At 37.6% G+C, this 19,713-nt stretch overlaps 1 protein-coding gene across 1 annotated transcript in view; it reads left to right on the forward strand.

The window, feature by feature from the left end:
- Positions 1-11,820: 11,820 nt before the first annotated feature.
- The window catches only part of EIF3K (eukaryotic translation initiation factor 3K), a 31,106-nt gene continuing 23,213 nt past the window's right edge, over positions 11,821-19,713 (forward strand). Inside the window, exon 1 of the mRNA XM_089419550.1 lies at positions 11,821-12,162. Coding sequence (XP_089275676.1) covers positions 12,037-12,162 — 126 coding nt within the window. The 5' untranslated portion in view covers positions 11,821-12,036. The remainder of the gene's footprint in view (positions 12,163-19,713) is intronic.

Consider the following 19,713-nt stretch of genomic DNA (forward strand, 5'->3'; position numbering starts at 1 on the left):
CCTGAAAACCCGGTTCAATGTTGTCCAATGCTCCTTCCCTGGTTTTGACATAAACCTGCTCAATACTCCCACTGCATGTGCAATGTCTGGTCTAGTACAGACCATTGCATACATTAGGCTACCGACTGCACTTGCATATGTAACACGAGACATATCCTCTTCCTTTTCTTGTGTCTTGGGACACTGTTTAGCAGACAACTTTACACCTACAGGAATAGGAACCTTCACCGGTTTACTATCCTGCATATTAAAGCTTTGCAGTATTGTCTCGACATACTTCCTCTAGTTTAACCAAAGCTTCTTCTTTGTACGATCTCTTTTAATTTCCATGCCCAAAATATAGTTTGCATTACCAAGATCTTTCATGTCGAATTTAGAGGACAATTGGGTCTTCAAATCTTGGATAATTTCTTTGTCATTTCCAACCAGCAACATATCATCCACATACAAGACCAGATAAATAACACAGTCACCAATTAATTTAAAATACACATAGTAATTTTCTTTGCTTCTGGTGAAGCCAAGTCCCCATATAAATGTATCAAATTTTTGATACCACATCCTTGGTGACTGTTTTAACCCATACAGAGACTTCTTTAACTTGCATACCAGTTCTTTCTTACCCTTCACCCCAAAGCCTTCAGGTTGCTTCATGTAGATCTCCTCTTCCAGATCCCAATGAAGAAATGTTGTCTTCACATCCATCTGTTCTACCTCAAAATCAAAAGTAGCAGCAACATATAAAAGTAATCTAATAGAAGTTACCTTGGCAACAGGAGAAAAAATATCACCAAAATCAATTCCCGACACCTGGGAATAACCTTTTTCTACCAACCGAGCTTTGTATTTCTCCACCTTTCCTTCTGCATTTGTCTTCTTCTTGAACACCCATTTGCTGCCAATGGGCTTCCTTCCAGCCGACAACTCCACCAGATCCCAAGCCTCATTTTTGTGCAAAGATGCCATCTCATCAACCATGGCCTCTTTCCAGAGTTTTCCATCCTCTGAATCCACTGCTTCCTTCACAGTTCTGGGATCATCATCAGTAATAGATGAAGCAAAATTTGAATAGAAAGTAGATGGACTATACCTTTCTGGCTGCCTGCTTTCTCGAATTGATCTTCTTACACCTGGAGTTTGTGGCTCTTCATCTTCTGATTCCTCCTCTGCTGTAGAGTCTGATTCTTCCTCCTTTTGCTCAAACTCTATATTCTCAGGTTCCTTTGGTTGGACTTCATGTTTAATAACATATTTCACCTCTCTGAAAACCACATCTTGGATGTACACAACCTTCCTTTTTGTTGGGTTCCAAAGCTTATAACCCTTTAAACCATCCTTATACCCAATAAAGATGCACTTTTCAGATTTACTATCCAACTTGGTTCGTTTCTCCTTTGGAACATGTACATATGCATCACATCCAAATACCCTCAGATGTGAAAGAGAGGGTTTCTTAACAGTCCATACCTCTTGTGGAGTCTTATCCTCCAATGTTGATGAAGGTGATCTGTTGACCAGGTAACATGTTGTCTCCACTGCCTCTACCCAGAATTCCTGTCCTAACCCGACACCACTGAGCATGCTTCTTGCCCTTTCCATTAACGTCTTGTTCATTCTTTCTGCAACTCCATTTTGCTGAGGTGTATATGGAATAGTCTTCTGCCGTGCTATACCACACTTCTTTCAAAATTCTTCAAATTCCTTACTGCAAAACTCTCCATCGTTATCTATCCTCAACACCTTTATCTTCTTCTCTGTATGGTTTTCCACCAGAGCCTTAAAGTCTTTGAACTTGTCAAAGACTTCAGATTTATTCTTAAGGAAATATATCCATGTATTCCTTGAGAAGTCATCTATAAATGATACATAGTACACAGACTTACCCAGAAATGGAACCTTCACAGGTCCAAACACATCACTGTGCACAAGCTTTAACATCTGTTTCACCCTCTTACCACCAAAGGGGGAACTCACCCGATTATGCTTCCCATATACACAATTTTCACAGAAATCAAAATCCAAAGAGCTATTACTCATACCTTCTACCATACCTTTACCATGAAGTATTCGAAGGCCCTTCTTTCCAATATGTCTAAGCCTTTGATGCCACAACATGGTCTTCTCTCCAGAGACCACTAGATTTTTTTGCTCCACTTTCAGAAACCATAGAGCTGTTGCACCCATCAACAATAGTGCTACCTTGTAGCTTGTACAGAGTTCTAGTTCGAACTCCCCGCATCAATACCAGTGCTCCCCGAACCATCTTGCAGGTATCCTTCTCGAACACTGTTTTTACACCTGCATCATCCATCTTGCATATAGAAATCAAATTTTTGGCTAATGCAGGAATATGCAGAACACCGGGAAGTGTTCTAACCCTTCCACCTTGCAACTTCAACTTCACTTTTCTGCGACCAACGATTCTAGCCTTGCTATCATCCCCTAAGAAGACATCACCACCATCGTATTTATCATACTCGTAGAACCACTCTCTATGGGGAGTGAACTGAAAGGATGCACTTGAGTCAATCAGCCATGCCTTATGATCTACATGTGTACTTGAAGAAGCCAAGTACACATCCCCACCTTCATCTGAGGTGGTTTTCACCTCTGCAAAAGAAGCATCATCAAATCCCTTTCCTTTGTCAGGAGCTTTAGATTTATAGTCCATTTGTAGTGCCCTTCCTTTCCGCATTTCCAGCATAGCACCTTTACAGGTTTTCCTAGAGATTTAGATCTCTCTCTAGATTTAGATCTCCCACTCGATGACTTATTTTTGTTTCTGTTCTGGGACCGTCCTCATACAGACAAGGAATCACCATTTTGGCTCTCCATATTTTTCCGTCTCATCTCCTCTGTCAGCAAGGATGAGACTATTTCATCAAACTGCAAGGCAGTTGCATTGCTACCTATTGCAATAACCAGACTATCCCATGAATCTGGTAGAGAACACAACAAACTGATGCACTTATCTTCATCTGAAATTTTAATATCAACATATAATAACTGACTTGCTACAATATTAAATGCGTTCAGATGCTCTGTCACAGAGTCTCCATCTTTCATCCTCAGGTTATATAGCTTTTTATGTAGGAACAGTTTATTCACCAGAGACTTAGATTGGTACAAAGTCCCTAACTTGTCCCACAAAGCCTTCGCCGTAGCTTCCCCTGATACATTCAACAATACTGAATTTGAGACACACAATCGTATTTTGCTATTTGCCTTCCGATCCAACTTCTTTCATTCTTCATCAGACACTCCCGTTGGTTTAGTACCTAGATCTACTGCGATCCACTGATCTTTATCCATCAACAGATCATTCATCTTGAGTTTCCATAACTCAAAACTTTGACTATTAAATTTATCGATCTCTATCTTTCCACTACTCGCCATCTTCTTTCACCACCAGAATCGATCCCGTAGATCTCCCACTGAACAGGGTCTACCAAAGGCCCGATCAAAACCCCTCAGCAACAAAGGTGTCCCCTTGAAGCCAAAACAACTCTGATACCAAATGTAGGTTTGAACCCCGTATAGAAATTACCTGCATACGAATTCTAAAACACAGAAAATAAACAATGCGAGAGCATAACACATAAAACACATATACACAGAGATTTTCCCCTGGATCCCAAAACCGGGACTACTAGCTTGATTTTTCATTATATTCCTTTCAATGTTACAATACATATTTATACATGCTAAAGCATCTAATACCATGGACCGAAAACCATCGCGTCCAAAACCATGGACCAAAAACCATAGGTAGGTCTGCCCAACCTAATATAGGGTCCAAAAAAAAAATCCTCGGAGTGTTGCCCCGGACCCCGTAGAGGGGGGCTACCCACCCCCCTCAAATGCCCCCTGTTAGTCGTGGAAAGAATATAACACAACCCAACATCTCTCGTTTTCTGCACTTTTAGTTAACATTCAAATCACTAATGGCTAATCAATTCTACATCAGTTTTAACTTATGATCATTTCAGATCATATAATTTGGTATCATAGTAGGTTACGTTTATAGAATTTGCCGTTGAATGTTAACCAGGTCAAAGTCGCAAAGTGGAGAAGGAATACTTGAGCAGATTGATCTAGAGATTGGAAAGCGACGAGTCGTTCATAAGTCAACCATGACAGGATCTAATGCAGGTGAAAATATTGAAACTAAGATGAGTGATGAATAGTTTCAGCAAGCATTCTTGACTATGCAGCAGATGTTGGGAGAACTGTACGAAGACAAGAAGGCGAGAGATGCAGCTTCTTCTTCAAAGACATCGAAGAAGGAAAAAGGTAAAGGCAAGGTTGATAAACCACCTTCACCTCCATCATCTCCATCATCATCATCTTCTTCTTCTTCTTCTAGTGCAAAATCTGAAACAGAAAAGAAACCTAAGAAAACATCTCTTTTGAAACTTGATGTGAAATTTGAGTTACCTATTTATGATGGCGAAATGAATCCTGAAAAGTTAGATAACTGGATTAAGCAGTTAGAAGTGTATTGTCGTATTCAGAACATTTCTGATGATAAAACTAAAATTCAGTTAGCTACACTTAGAATGGGGGGAACATCTTTAATCTGGTGGGAAAGTAAAACTCAAATAGATGTAAAGTGAAAAGGAAAAGTCATCTCTTCATGGTATAAGTTTTTAAAAGCTCTTAGGAAACAATTCTATCCTTTAGGATACATGCAGCAAGCTGTTATTGATTGGCAGAATTTGAGGCAAGGTAAAGGGCAGAGTGTTCAGGAGTTTACTCAGGAATTCAGAAAGAAAGCATTGGTGCTTGGTATTTCATTAGATACACGTGAAACTTTATTAAAATACATCGACAGTTTACATTCATATTTGCAGCATACATTATTGATGTTTAATCCTGATGATTTTGATGAAGTGTGTGTTCAGGCCATACATATTGAATTAGGTGGCAAACCATTCAAGTTTTCATCACAATCATCCAAAGAGTTGGAAATCAAAGATTCCAATGACAGTAAGGGGAAGAATAATTCGAAGAGAAAGAAATCAACGATAGCTCAGAAGGAAAGACCTACTTGTTCTCATTTCCAGAGAATCGGTCATGATGAATCTAAGTGTTGGAAACTTCATCCAGAACTTAAGCCCAAAAAGTTCCTTAAGGAGAAGGATGAAAAGAAGGCAATTGCAGCAGTCCAACAAGATCTAGGTTCAGATTCAGGTGATGAAAGGAGGATAACTGCTATGGTTACGACAGGTAAAACTTCTGACACTGGTTCAAGTTCGAATACTATTGCATATTCATCAAACATAAATCCTTCAAATGAGGATAAAAGAGTTGAATTATTTAACATAAGGATAACCTCTAAGCATACAAAGATAGATACAATGTTTGACAGTGGATCACAGGCTAATCTAATATCTGAATATTTAGTTAAGTGTTTGGGTTTGGAAACGTGGAATCATCCAAGACCTTACTCATTAGGATGGCTAAATAAATCAACTCAGATAAAAGTCACAAAACAGTGTCGATTAAGATTTGCCATTACAACTAATTACATTGATGAAGTGGAATTAGATGTGGTTCCAATAGACATATGTGGAGTTGTCTTAGGAAGTCCTTATCTTTATGATCATGATGCAATATTTTACAAGAGAGAGCATAAATATCACAGAAGAGAGCATAAATATCACCTTAAGAAAGATGGGGTTGAATTTAGTGTAAAGGCACATCAAAACAGAAATCACTTGAATTTAGTTATTGCTAATCAGATGAAGCGATTAATAAGTTCAAATAAAGGATTTGTAATCATGTGTAAAGGAACAACATAACAATCAACATGATGCTTGTTCAGGTTATGTGTCTCGGCTTAAAGGTAGTTTGATCAAAGAGATAGAAACTATTCCAGTTCTATGTAAAACCAAACATCTTAGTCATAAGCAGGGAATACAACATGAATTACAATTGATGCTTAAAGCTCCTCTTCCTAATGTCAGAATGAATCAATTCAACCCAAATTTGGAAATTAACAGTTATAGGGATACAGGTCAGTATTGGGGAAAGTCAGTGTTAAATTTGTCTTGTATTGTGTCACCTATCCATGTTTCAAACAGTTTGGAAGCCTCTTTTCAAGTGGAGAGGAAACCCATTTGTTTTCATATCCAAGCCTTTTCTAAAGCAGTGTCAAAGTATTTAAGGGAAACTTATGCATCAGGGGAAAGTGCTAATCAATGGAAACTTCATTTAATAGGTGAAGAAATAGTAATTCAAACAAATCAATAGCTAATTCAATACTTTCAAAGAAAAACTAAGTTGCAACAATTTTCACCTTATAGTTTGGTGGGTTTATTGCAACAAGTTCACTCAGTAAGCAAGAATCAGGAAAGTATCACAAGTCAAGTAGTTGGTTTGATGTCAGGAATATCTTTGATTGTCTCTCTTATTCCGCAAAATAGACTGTTAATACATGTCAATGGTAGTGAACAATATCCTGTAGAGACTGTTTTCAAAGATGAATATGAATCACTAACTCATGGTTCTTCATGGAAAGAAATCAATTGCCATGTTCATAACAGGTTGTTTGACCATCGTCGCAAGTTGTTCATACTGCAGATGGATGGAACAGGTCACCGAATCAAAATGTGCCATGGTCAACATCATCAGGGTCATCACTTGCAGGTGATTGATCGAATGTATTGGTACATCATCAGGTCAAGGTGGAAAGTGAGGGAGCTCTACCCTCATCGACTATTTGTTTAGTCAAACTTTTGTGGTCCAAAAGCTTTCAAGTGGAGAGGATTGATCCAGGAGGATCTCATCAGATCAGTTGCACAAGTTCATCATCAATGTTCAGTGTCGTCGTCAAGAATTCAGTCTGGTGTCGTTCAGTTTTGATAGTGTTGGTTATGGATCAAATTGTTCAGGTGATGTCTATGGTTTTACATGGCGTTTAGTTGGTATGGTGCTGTACCTGGTTGGTGACAAGTGTTCATCGTCAGCTTTGCCAAGTTGATCATCGACATGGGTGTGTCGTCCGTTGCAGGGGTTCGATATGGGTTGTCGTCACAAAAGTAGCTTTGTGACGAAGATGTGTGTTTGGGTGAATGTCACTTTGTGACAAATGATTGTAAACGGGTTTTGATGAAAACTATGTATTAAAACCCTAAAACTACATCTAAATCCAAACCTAATCCTAAACCCTAACCTATCAAATCCATGCATCAAAATACATAAAACCCATGCTAAGACCTAAATCCTAACCTAATCCTAAGTCTACACCATTAAACCTAAGTTCAAAACCTATCACATTACAAACTGTATTAAAAACAATTCAAAAAATTCATAAAACCCTAACTCTAAACCCTCGGCCTATTGCAAAAACAATAAAACATTGCAAATACATTAAAACAGGTCCCTAACCGCCATCCCTAACCACAGGGGGACCGCGGCTCATGTGAGTGGAGTCAGCAGGCGGAGGTTAGAGATCACCGTAGCATCAAACTGCAGCAGATATACCGGTGGCATGTGAACAGTGTGTAAGCGGCAGAGGTAACGAAACTGTGGTAGCCAGCAGGGTGGAGGTTACATAATCGCAAGCACATAACGTTGTCACCGTCAACTAACCAAAACCGTTGGGCGAATAAACCACAGGTGTCAAACAACGATTAGACCGCCCTGTTCACATGCGAGCAGTCAACCTCCTCCGCCCGGTTAGCAAGCCGCCAACGGGTTTATTTTATCATAAGGTTTAAAAATGGGTTTTGGTTGCAGTTTGTTTGAAATATTAATTCGAAGACCATTAAACCTATCCTATGTGTCAGTTCATAACTAGACCAAGACCCAAAACCACCCCAGAATGCAACTTATTCATCCCGAATTCAACTTGAGGAGGTTGGAGTGTCTTTGCAGGTCTTTTTAAAAGCAATTTGCTCATTGAAGGAGAGTGGTTTTTGAGTTTTGGTATGCATATTCTAGAAGTGAGAGGCTGTTTTGTTTTCAATGTAACAGGAGCACTAGGAGTCGGAATTGGGAACTGTGACAGGCGTTGGAAAGTTGGTTCAGAGAGATTCCTTATGACAGTGATCAGAAGTGTCTGCGTGCACATTCAGTCTGGTCAATTCTCTGTGTAATCGACCTCCTTAGTTTCAATCCTAATAAAGCGGTCGCCCATCTTGAAAGCAGACTTGGAGACGTAGTCCATCAGGGATGAACTCCGTAATCAGTCTCGCTGTCTGGTATTGCTGTGTATTTGCTATTTTCATTACTGTTTTGCATCTTACTTATGTTTTATCAACTATCGCAAAGTCTTTCTTCTCAAGTAGTTCTCTCGTTTTCCGCACTTTCAGTTAACATTCAAATCATTAATGGCTAATCAATTCTACATCAGTTTTAACTTATGATCATTTTAGATCAAGTAGGATCCCAAGGGTGACCCTCCCCCCTTGGTCAACACTGATACTAAACTCTTCATGGTGCAAGAGGTAGAGATGGGTATCAAGAAGTTGGGTGTTGGAAAAGCAAAAGACTTAGCTGAACTCCAAGCAGAATATCTAAAGTGGGGCTCAAAGATTCTTGCACCTCACATTACAAAAATTTTCAACGTCATACATTAGGGGCTCCCCACAGATTGGAGAACTAGTCTGGCAATACCTCTTTTCAAGAGCAATGACATCAATAATCCCTCCAATTATAGGACCATCAAGATAAACCCTTTGTTTGCAAAGCTATTTGGAAGCATGCTAGAAAACAAAATTAGCAAGTGGGCAAAAGAAAGAGATAAGCATGCTAAAGGGCAAGCAGGTTTTATAACTAAAAATTCCACAATTGATCATGTATAACTTTAAGGCACATCATTGAAAAAGTTTGGAAGAAAAAGGAAGAAGTCTTTTGTTGCTTTTTTGATTTAAGAAAAACATTTGACTCGGTTCCTAGGGATAAGCTTTGGCACAGAATGAAGGAACTTGGGGTTCCTAAACGTTTGAGAGCAGCTGTGCATAGGCTGTATGAAGAGGTGAAAGTCAAAATTAGAACTTCAATAGGCATTTCTAAAAGTTTCGGAAGCGATATCGGGGTCAAGCAAGGTTGTCCACTGTCTCCTACCCTTTTTGGTTTATATATCGACAAGCTTGAGGAGTGGTTAAATTCACAAGTGGGTGATGGTACCTATTTGGGCAAGTTTGTTATAAGGCTTCTTTTGTATGTAGATGACCTTATTCTGATTGCTAAATCGGCTCTTGGTTTGCAAGAGCATTTACTATCCCTTGAGCATTTTTGTAGAAGTGTGGGGATGCGAGTCAATATCAACAAAATGAAAGTAGTGGTTTTTTCTAAGAAAAGAAAACATAACCAACATAAGTTCTACTTTGAAGGCAACATTTTGGAAGAAGTTGTGGATTGCAATATCTCGGAATTAACTTCAACAAAAATCTAAGCTGGAATGATTGTAGAAAGAAAAGAACTTTGGGGGTTTGGAAAGCATTTTATGCTTTTCAAAATAGGTGTAGAGAGGCAGAGTTATGGGATTGGAAAACCACTCAAACTCTTTTTGGGCTTCTAAAGATTCCAGTGATTCTCTATAATTGTGAACTATGGGCTAGCAATTAATCCGACATGCAGTGGAGACAAATTGAGAAAATTCAGAAGCGTTTGATTACAAACAAATTCAAGATTAAAAGTGCAGTTCCTTGTGCTATCTTGTTAAGTGAAATAGGGACTGCTCCAATTGAAGCAATTGTTATGGTGCGAGTCATAAGGTATTTAAAAGAAATTGAGCAAATGGAAGAGGGTAGATGAACTAAAATTGTCTTTAATGGCAGATTGTGCAGGAGAAAAAATACTTGGATGCAACAAAATAACAAATGGTTTAGTAAATGGGGTATTTGCTTGAACACATGTCCCATAAATAGCAAAGAGATAAAAGCTTTTGTTATGGAAAAATTCCACAAGCGTACTTGGGATAAGGAGCTAGGAAGAAAGAAAAAGTACTATATTGAAGTGTTTAATCCCACTCATAGTCATCAACCAAAAGCATACATAGAGGCCAATATCTCTTAGAGAGCCAAAATTCTTATTGCTCAGTTAAGGACTAATTCTCATAAACTCCATTGTGAAACAGGACGTTGGAAAAGGCCAAAAGAAGTGTGGGAGGAAAGAGTATGCATTTTTTATTCTTCCCGAAAAGTGGAAACATAAAAACATTTCATTTTAGAATGTGAGGCCTTCAAAGATAACAAGGAAAATTATGTAGATATGTTGGAAACTAGCTCTTGGGATAATCTATTTATCGAGGGGTTTGTCGAGAAGCTGGGAGCATTTACTTTGAAGCTTCACAGAAAAAGGGCTGAATACATCAAGTAGATGAAGAAGCAATCTGTCCCATAGGCTATCTTTAGCCTCGTGCACGTTAAAATAATTTCTTTCTTTCTTTCTTTCTCTCTTTCCGCTTCCAAATTCACTATACAATATTATTGAGTTACCTTGGAAGAAATATCTGTTTAATATTTTAAATATGTATATTAATTATGATTATACATTATTATTGAGTTTATTAAAAATAAATAATTGTTTAATTATATAGTTAATTCTTAAAGGCTAACTCTGGAACCAGATGCATCTCTGCTATTTAAACTTTTCGATTGATTGATTTTTTCACCTTTGCTCGATGATGAACGACATTAGATGGTTCGAAAGGTTGACCAAATCTTAATAATGTGATTAATCTGAAAGACAATCTAATTAAGATGGTTATTATCTTAAGTATGACAAACATGTTTATTTTAGAATAAGACTTAAAAAAATTTAATCTAATTATCCATATTTAATACAACTTCAGTGGGCCTAATGGTTAAGAGCATGTGTTTCCTCCTAAGAGGTCACAGTTTCAAAACCAGAGGGGGGTAGAGTATGTTGGGGGTAGAGTATGTATGCTTTCATAGACTTAGCAGTCAAGTCGCTACGCAAAGGTGGGTCCCTTGTCCCACGAACAAGGGGTCTCATACACCAACTTGGTGGGTCCCTTGTCCCACAAACAAGAGGTCTCATACATCAATTTGGTATCTGGCTTGGCCGAAACCTTAAAATTGGATAATAATAATAATAATTAAGATTTAATTTCTATGAAATATTTACAAAATATTTTTAATAATAGTTAAGTTAGAGTATTAAAATTTATGTCAAAAACAATTATGCTTTTTTTGTTTTTTAATTTAATTAATAAAATATTTCATCCACAAATGTTATTAAATTTTTATTATTATTTTGTTATTTTGTTTTTCTTTTTTTATATAATTAATAATAATAATAATTTTGAAAAAATCTTATTATTATTTTGTTTTTCATATATATATATATATATATATTTTTTATAGACTTAGTTTAATTTAGAGACGAAATGATCTTTTTTCACGTCATCTTTTCTGATTAATTTTAACAAAAATCTGACCATTCTTTTTAAAAACTTGAGTTTAAGTTGTTTAATTTGAAGAATTTGAGTGCCCCAAGAATTTTTGAGAGTTCTAAATCTATTTATGTATTCAAAAATAAATTTTAAATAACAAAAAAATCACATTCTTGCTTAAAATTATATCACGGAATTGTGACGAAATAGATTACAACTTTTTTTATATAATTAATAATAATAATAATTTTGGAAAATAAAATTATAATTTCACTTAAATAATAAATACACTAAACGATTTAATTTATATAAGTTAATTATTTAATAATCCATATTCAAACTTCAATAACCATAAACCCTCGTATTAGAAACACATTTTGCAAGAAACAATAATAAAATAAAAAACGCTTTCAAAGTGAACATTCTGTTTTAAAGTGAACATGACCGTGATAGAGTTTCAGCTTGGGGACCAACCTTCACTAATCTTAGGAACTTACAACATTACTTCTATTTAACCTAGTCAGGGTTCATATCACCTACAAAATCAAAACCGTAGCCAGCAACTCTTAGTACCTACATCATTCTCGAAAATCCCTATCTTGGATTTTGATATATCGGGTGGTTTTTGCAAAGGAGTTTTCAATCGCAATAATAGAACGGTACAGATCATGCAGAGAGAGAGATCGATGGACAGAGAGCAGCAGCAAGTGCCTTACACGGTGGTGCAGCTGATGGCTGTGAACCCTTACAATCCCGACCTTCTCCCTGACCTGGAAGCGTACGTCCAAGAACAGGTATCGTTTCTTCTATTTTGATCTTGCATTGAAATGAGTTACTAGTGAGAAAGTTCTATGAACAAACCCAAATACTAGTAAGGGTTTTTTTTTTGAAATTTATATTGAGAATATATCTGAATCTTTGTGGAATATCTGTCATTTTCCTAGACTGTTTTGATCTCTGTACGTCTTCCAACCCGCCTGGATAAGTATTTGGAATTTTCAAAGCACAGCCAGAACAGTATCTCTGCGGAGAAAAATAGATTTACAGTATTTATTGGAAACATAGTTACACACGCATTGTTTTATATTCATTGCATGATTTATAAACAGAACAGAGAACTCTATAAAGCGGGCAACTATCCACCAGCCCATATTTCTGTGAACAAGTTCTCTAAGCAATTTTTTTTATTTTTAGCTGTCATTCTTTTTTATATTTGTTATTAATAGTTATTGCCAAAACACACAAATATTCCTTGGAAAACCTTGTACAGAAACTTAAAGGATGTTTCCCTACATTTGTGGACGCCATAGTAAACCTGTTGGTGTAGGCCAGTACGCCTTCTTATCAGACAAACTCACACTTTAGGAGATGAAGTCCAAGATCCACAAATGCAATCCGAGTGAAACTAAGAGGGGGCCATGTCACCACACCAATCCTCTTCTGCACTTCAGGCCAGCTCTCCTCTGGCTCAAGGGGACTTCCCTAGGTTAATATTAGTAGGATTTAAGGCAATGAATCTCAAGGTACTATGAATGATATATCCAGCAAAATGGTTTTGGTAAATTTTAGGGTATGAAAGTTGATGGGATGACTAGAGACCAGTGTCTTCCCCTACTGATATTTTTCGGGGTACATGAGTTTAACTAAGGATTCCTTTGGGAGAAGGCAAAAGGGTATAGGTGATATCTAGAGCTGTCCATTACTAACCTTGGAGGACCCAAAAAGCCTAGAATCTTACCAAATCTAGGAAGTTCAATGTAAGACTCTCCACTAGAAACCTTCTTAGGTTTTTCAAGAAGGGATATGGCCAAAATAAACCAAGTGATTGCACCATCTCCACTAGACAACTACAATTAAACATGATAATCATCCATCATCCACAAACCCTAGCCATGAAAATCTAAAAATGCCAAAAACATCCACAATACCATCCTCACAAAAAATTGCTCTTGTCATCCTTCCATACACTCTTTTATAATGAGAAAAGTAATAGAAATTTCAGAACAAGCTATAACTGATTTCTCCCTAATGCCACCATGACAAAATGATACGAAGTACGTCTCTATTTTTAGGGAGATGCTCAACTTCCTTTTACAATAAAATATTAATTTCTTAAGAAAAAGCCCCTAATATAGCCCATGAAGGGGTTAAAAGCTCTCTTCTCTAACAAACTATTTAGAATTACAAAAAATATGGGTTTGTAAGCCACTTGTACAATAATTAAGGGGCACAAGCCCTCAAAGTTTACTCATCTCCATAAATGAGGGGAATAGTGGGGCTTTGGTGCACAACATCCAGCTTCCAGAGGCCCTTCAAGATCTCTTGCTTCACGAAACATGCAATTTTGTTCTCCATGGGTTGACAAGTGGGCTTAAAAAAGTGTAGCGTTTAGTGTTCAAAGATATGCCTCCTCCTCCTTAAATAACGCAGGCCAAACCCAAGTATTAGTTTTCTAAAACCCAGCTGGCTAATCTCCGAATTTTTACTAAGTAAAGAGCTGAAACTGAACTTAAAATTTAATTCACAAATAAGCTAAGTTTACTAACTACCATGCATCAGAAATAAGGAACAAATGAAGACAAACACACAATGAACAATACACAACAAATTTACCCAGGAAACCCCAACTGGGGAAACTTGCAATCTTGGTGTTTTTATATTATTTAGCTCAGCAAACCTTCAGAAAGAGATTATAATCATGAGGGAAAAGCTTCCCTTTGCCTCTGCAAGCCCTTTGAGCATTGGTCTGCACACTTCAAACCAACTCGGATCCCTTCTGCGCCCTTCTGCGAGTTCATACGGTCAATACGACCCTGTAGAGATGGTCTGATTGCTCAATAAGATCAGACAATGTATTTCACAAATGGAATATGGAGGTCCCCAAGTATAATCCTATCTCTAACTCTTTAAAGAAATTTTGCATCACTTTGCAAACTGTAACCTCATCATCAACACCACTTTTTCCAATAATTCTTCGGTCTTTTAAAATAGTTTTCTCCCCTTGGAGTTCTCACTTCCATGAAATATCGTCTGAACACAATCAAATTCCTTCACGAGGGCTTTCCTATCCCAATCAGGTGAACATTGCGGAAACGCATCCCTTACCCTGATAGTTGCAGTGTCCTCTTACAAGCCCTACATCTCAAAAACATTTCGGATGACCTTGCACAATCCTTACTACTAAAAGCCATGCTTATTTCTTTTTCACGGATTGCACAATCTGTCTATGTCCAGTGGGAACAAGTATCATAGACTACCCATCGTCAAGTATTCACTTCAAAGTCAAGTTTGCTCCAAATAACACACATGTAGAGGCTACAAAATCCACTCTTGGTGCTACAAACTTCACAACTACAATCATCCGTAGGTAGTTGACTCTGACAGGCTATATTTCTACATCGTTTGTGGGCCAAGATCTTAATGAGGACTGTTTGAGTGACATTGATATTTGGATGCAAAAAGGCTTGAATACTTCTAACTGATTTTGTGTGCCCTGGAGATTGAATCAGGTGTAAATCACTCCTGCCTTGTACAAACTTTTGCCAAAGGGCAAATTCTTCCCTATGTGTGAAGACCTGATGTGCCTTCAATGATTGTTGCCCTCATTGAAATTTGAATTTGAATACTGTCTTCAGTGCTTTCATGTTTAAAGGATTCAAAATAACCAATCACTGTCATCTATCAGTGATTTTCTCCATTGTTGGTGAACAAAGCTGCCTTGTTAACTCCATGGGATCAACCAATTGTGAAAAAGACACGAGGTAGAACCCTTATTTCCTTCGCTTTCATATTCTGGGATTTTTGTGCAGACCCCAGTATATACTATAAACTAGTGGATAACATGCCTCACCCATGGGATTCAAAATGGGAATCTAATAGCATGGAACTAGCAAAATGCCTAGTAAAATTGGCAATGACCAGTTGAGCCAACTCTTTGAGCTTGAAAATACAAGAGGCATTTTCAGCCTTGGACAATAGGTCTAGAATAGGCTGTCTCATCTATTCGAAAGCTATAACAATTTTATATCCCAGGAAAGCAGGGAAAACTCTCAAGGTTAGTTCAGAGATGCATGAGTCCCCAGTCCATTCATGCTGGAGCCTTCCCAGATGTCCATGAGAGCCAGTTTGCCTGACCCAACCCAGTAACCCCAACTGATTCAATGGGATTTTATCCTGAGACTTTCATGAATTTTTGTACAATAGCATCTACCAATCCAGCAAACTGTTGTTGATTTTTTGGTAGCTGTGGTCGGTATTCCCAGCCACACAAGTTGGCCAATTAAAAGAGAAAAAATATTATTTTTAAGCTCATGTGGGCTCCAGAAAGACAGGTCGGCCCCACCATACAAAGGGTGTGACCCTTGGTCAAACCCACCTCCTTTTGATGACTATATATATCAATTTGGCCTCCCTCATTTGGAGAATTCAGATCACACATGCAAGTCATATGTTCTTCTGTTCACACATGCGAAGGAGATAGAGAAGAAGATTAAAATTTGACCAACAAGTTTGACCAGCATTGATCAGTGTTTGGCTGAGTCTTCTGAGGCACAGTTTGACCAAAATTTTGAGGCAATTGATCGAGAATTTTTGAGGCACAGTTTGACTGGATTTCTGAGGTGGTTGACAGAGAATTTGAGGCACAGTACGACTGAAATTCTATGGGAATTGAATGACAGTTTCCGAGGCACAGATTGACCAAAATTTTGAGGTAGTTGCCCGAGAATTTCTGAGCCAGTTGACCGAGTTTTCTGGGTAGTTGATCGAGACTTTTTGGGTAAGTTTGACCGAGTTCTGGGCTGTTTGTTTGACTACAGTTTGACTGAGATTCTGATCTGTTGATCGAGTAAATTCTGGGCAATTTTGACCGCAGTTTGACTGGGCAGTTTGACCAAGTCTTTGGGAAGTTTTACTGAACTTCTGGGCAGCAGGAGGAGGCAAAAATTTGGCCTGTTTGACTCAAGTTTGACCGAATTTATGAGCAACTGCAGGAGGCTGAATTTTAGGCCAGTTTAACAAGTGCTAGTTTGTTGGTCTAATTTGACCAAATTTGGCTTGGAAAAATCAGATTGTACCTTTGTTGAACTATAAGCTATTTCTCCTAGAAAAGATTGCTGGGTTTTCTCTCGAGTTTGGGTTTGCCAGGTGAAAAATTTTGGTGTCTACTGTGCATGGTTTTTCTATTGTGATCTTTGTTGTTTCCATTGCATCTACTGTTGAATTTTCTTAGTGTAATTGCTTAATGATTTTTTGACAAGTGCTAAAGTAAGACTGTATATCATTGGAAGTAATTATCAGTAGCAGAAAATTGTGCTTGTTTATAGTAGCACTAGAAAATCAACATGTTATCAGAACATTGGTGAAGAAAGACTAGTAAGATCACTCCTTGAAGACACCTTTTCTGCAATCTGACCTGTGATTAGACTCTTGATCAGATGGCTCCCTTTATCAAGCCTGAATATAGGCTAGAAGGTGCAACAAATTTTAGGGCTTGGAAGACCAGAATAGATCTTATTCTTGAAGAAAATGATGTTGTGGAATATGTAGAAGGCAAAGTTACTGAACCTCAAGATAATGAGAGAAGATGGAAATTAAGGCCAAGAGGATTCTTGTTGAATCCATCAAAGACCATTTGATTCCATTTGTTTCTGAGTTGAAGACTTCAAAGGAAATGTATGATGCCCTAGTGGGATTGTATGCAGTCAACAACATTGGTTAGAAGATGACCTCGAGGAATCAACTTCGTGATATGTAGTTGTCTAGATCATATACTGTGGTTTCCTACTTTATGTGGATCTGTTAATTTTAATTTTTAGGGCATTTGTTGCATATAGACAATTTTAGATTTTTCATCATAGTAAATTCATTCCATCATTATCAGCAATATACATAGTAGTAATGCAATTTAACAGTAAGGAACAATAGAAGAAAAGTAGAGACAATAAGGACACCAGTATTTAAGTCGGAGACCAGGGCAAAACCCCACAAGGGGGAAAACCCAAACTCAATTCTTCTTATTATTAGAATAATATCAAGAGTCAGTAGAAAGAGATACAATGAGATGTAATACATCAAACCACTGAGGGCCAACAACATATGCTTGCCCAACAAGCCTAGTCATAGTCACTATGCTTGCTCAACAAGCCCTGTCAATGCCATTGTCATTATCATTCTGATGTAAGTCAGGGTCCAATTGTCATTGCTGTCATGGCCCTGGAAAGAGTTACTATACTGTCAGCTGAATTTGACATTGTCCAATCTGAGTCATCACAAAGTAGGGTTATTGTCAACATCCCAAGTATACTGTAGTCATTGCACCATGATGAGAAGCATGATCAAGATTACTGTTTGGTCATATGATATTCAATAACCCAAATATATATGTAAAGAAAATTGAGATAAAATAGATAACAGTCAGGATGACAATTATGTCTTATTCTGAGCACTAGGTGTCATCAATATGCATACTGTATGCAAACATAACTTCAACTGGTAATATTATGCGAAGCAGTTCCACAATCCTTTACACTGTAATGTATATAAGCCCTTTATCAAGTCATACTGTAACTTGCATAAGGGCTCGGTTCAGTTACATATATACAACCTTAGCCTCGATTCAGGCATGTCCTGTAGCTCAAACAAAGTCTCGGCTTGTAGTCTTGCTTCTTCAGAAAACATGCTTTGTTGTAACCATAATGGTACTCTGAATTGTGATCCCACAGAGCACTGAACTTGATCATCCTTTGCACTAGCCTTAACAAGATCCAAACTAGAATATACATTGAACTGGGTCAAGTGCCAAGATCATGATTGAACTAAATATGATTAGAACTGAGTTTTCCACTACACCCAGTTGGAGATCGAACTAGTCTTCATGTATCCAAACAATAGCTTCATTATAATCTTCCTCAACAGAGGTCCGAATTATGATGAGATAATAATCTCCTCTGAACTGTGCCAAGAAAGTCTTCAAAACAATCTCAGAGAAATCTGAATTGTGTTAAGGGTGTCTTCCTTACTGTAGAAAGGTAGATCTCTGAATTCTGGCTTCATAGAATCACCACCAAGCCATAGAAAACATCCCAAAAGAACCTAAGATAGAACTGAGCTCATCTTAGATGATATTCGAATCTTTGTTTCGATCCAATGAAGATCATAGGTGTATATTTATAGTGATTTATGTCAAGGGACATGTCCCTTCGGAGGAGGGAGCCAACATTAGGCCGACCTATTAAATTCAAATTCCAATTTTCATTTAATTCATTTTCCCTCCAATAGGTTGATCAAGCCAACTTGACATTAATTTAATTTTCTTTTGTCCAATACTAATTCTTTGATCCATTTTGTTCCATTATAGAAGCTTGATCAAATGGGCTGGGGAATCTTTCTCTAGCTGCCCAACTTTAACGGGATCTCTCAGTTAAGAGATCAACTTAAAGCCATTGGAGGAAATATTGACGAATCAGAACTTGTGACTGTGACTCTTAATGAGTTTCTAGATCTTGGGATTCATTTGTATCAAGCATTTGTGGCAGATCAGAAATTCCAAAGTTTGATCAACTATGGACTGCCTGTACTCAAGAGGAGTCTAGGCTAATATCAAAAGGGAAAATTCAGAAACCTCAAGATGATGAGTCCCAAGCACTTGCAACTCATACAAAGAATGGTAAAGGAAGAAGAAATTTGGAAAATTTCAGAAAAGGAATATAGGTAGAAGACTTGCTCCTGTTCAGGATCAAAAGAAGAAGGATATGTCAAAGATTCAGTGTTTCAATTGTCACAAGTTTGGTCACTATAAAAACCAGTGTCCTGAAAGGAAGAATGATAGAAAGAGGAAGGACAAGCAACATGCTTCAGCTGCAGACATTGATGATGATGAGCATCCACATCAGAAGAGATCTAGGAATGACAATACATATGATCTTATTATTTAAGACAATATAGATAGATAGTTCAAGGCCTTGGACTAATAGGGAGTTGACAATTCCCTACAATCCTAAGATCAAAAGATAAGTATTTCATTTTTTCTTTCTTCTTGATTGTTATTACTTATTTTTTTGTACAATCTGTGTCTTTTATTTTTTGCATGGTTATAATCGTTTCTTCCATGGCATCATAATGAGGTTTGCAGGCACATCGTGAAGGCTGCCAAGGCTCTTGCAACAGATGGAAGCATTAGGAAGAACGAAGCAAAGTTTGTGGAGAGAGGATTCTCCCAAGATAGAGCATTAACTCAGCTAGAGTGATTTGTGTTCAAGAGGGCGAAATTGTATTGCATCTAGAACCATGCTAGATGACTGGATGGGCTTCTAGTTCAAAGGGAGCAGACAACCGGGTAGTTTGGA

The sequence above is a fragment of the Pinus tabuliformis genome, chromosome 4_1 (assembly GCF_031772625.1).
Source record: "Pinus tabuliformis cultivar Carrire ecotype Pingquan chromosome 4_1, CPIR1, whole genome shotgun sequence".
NCBI classification, from domain to species: Eukaryota; Viridiplantae; Streptophyta; class Pinopsida; order Pinales; family Pinaceae; genus Pinus; species Pinus tabuliformis.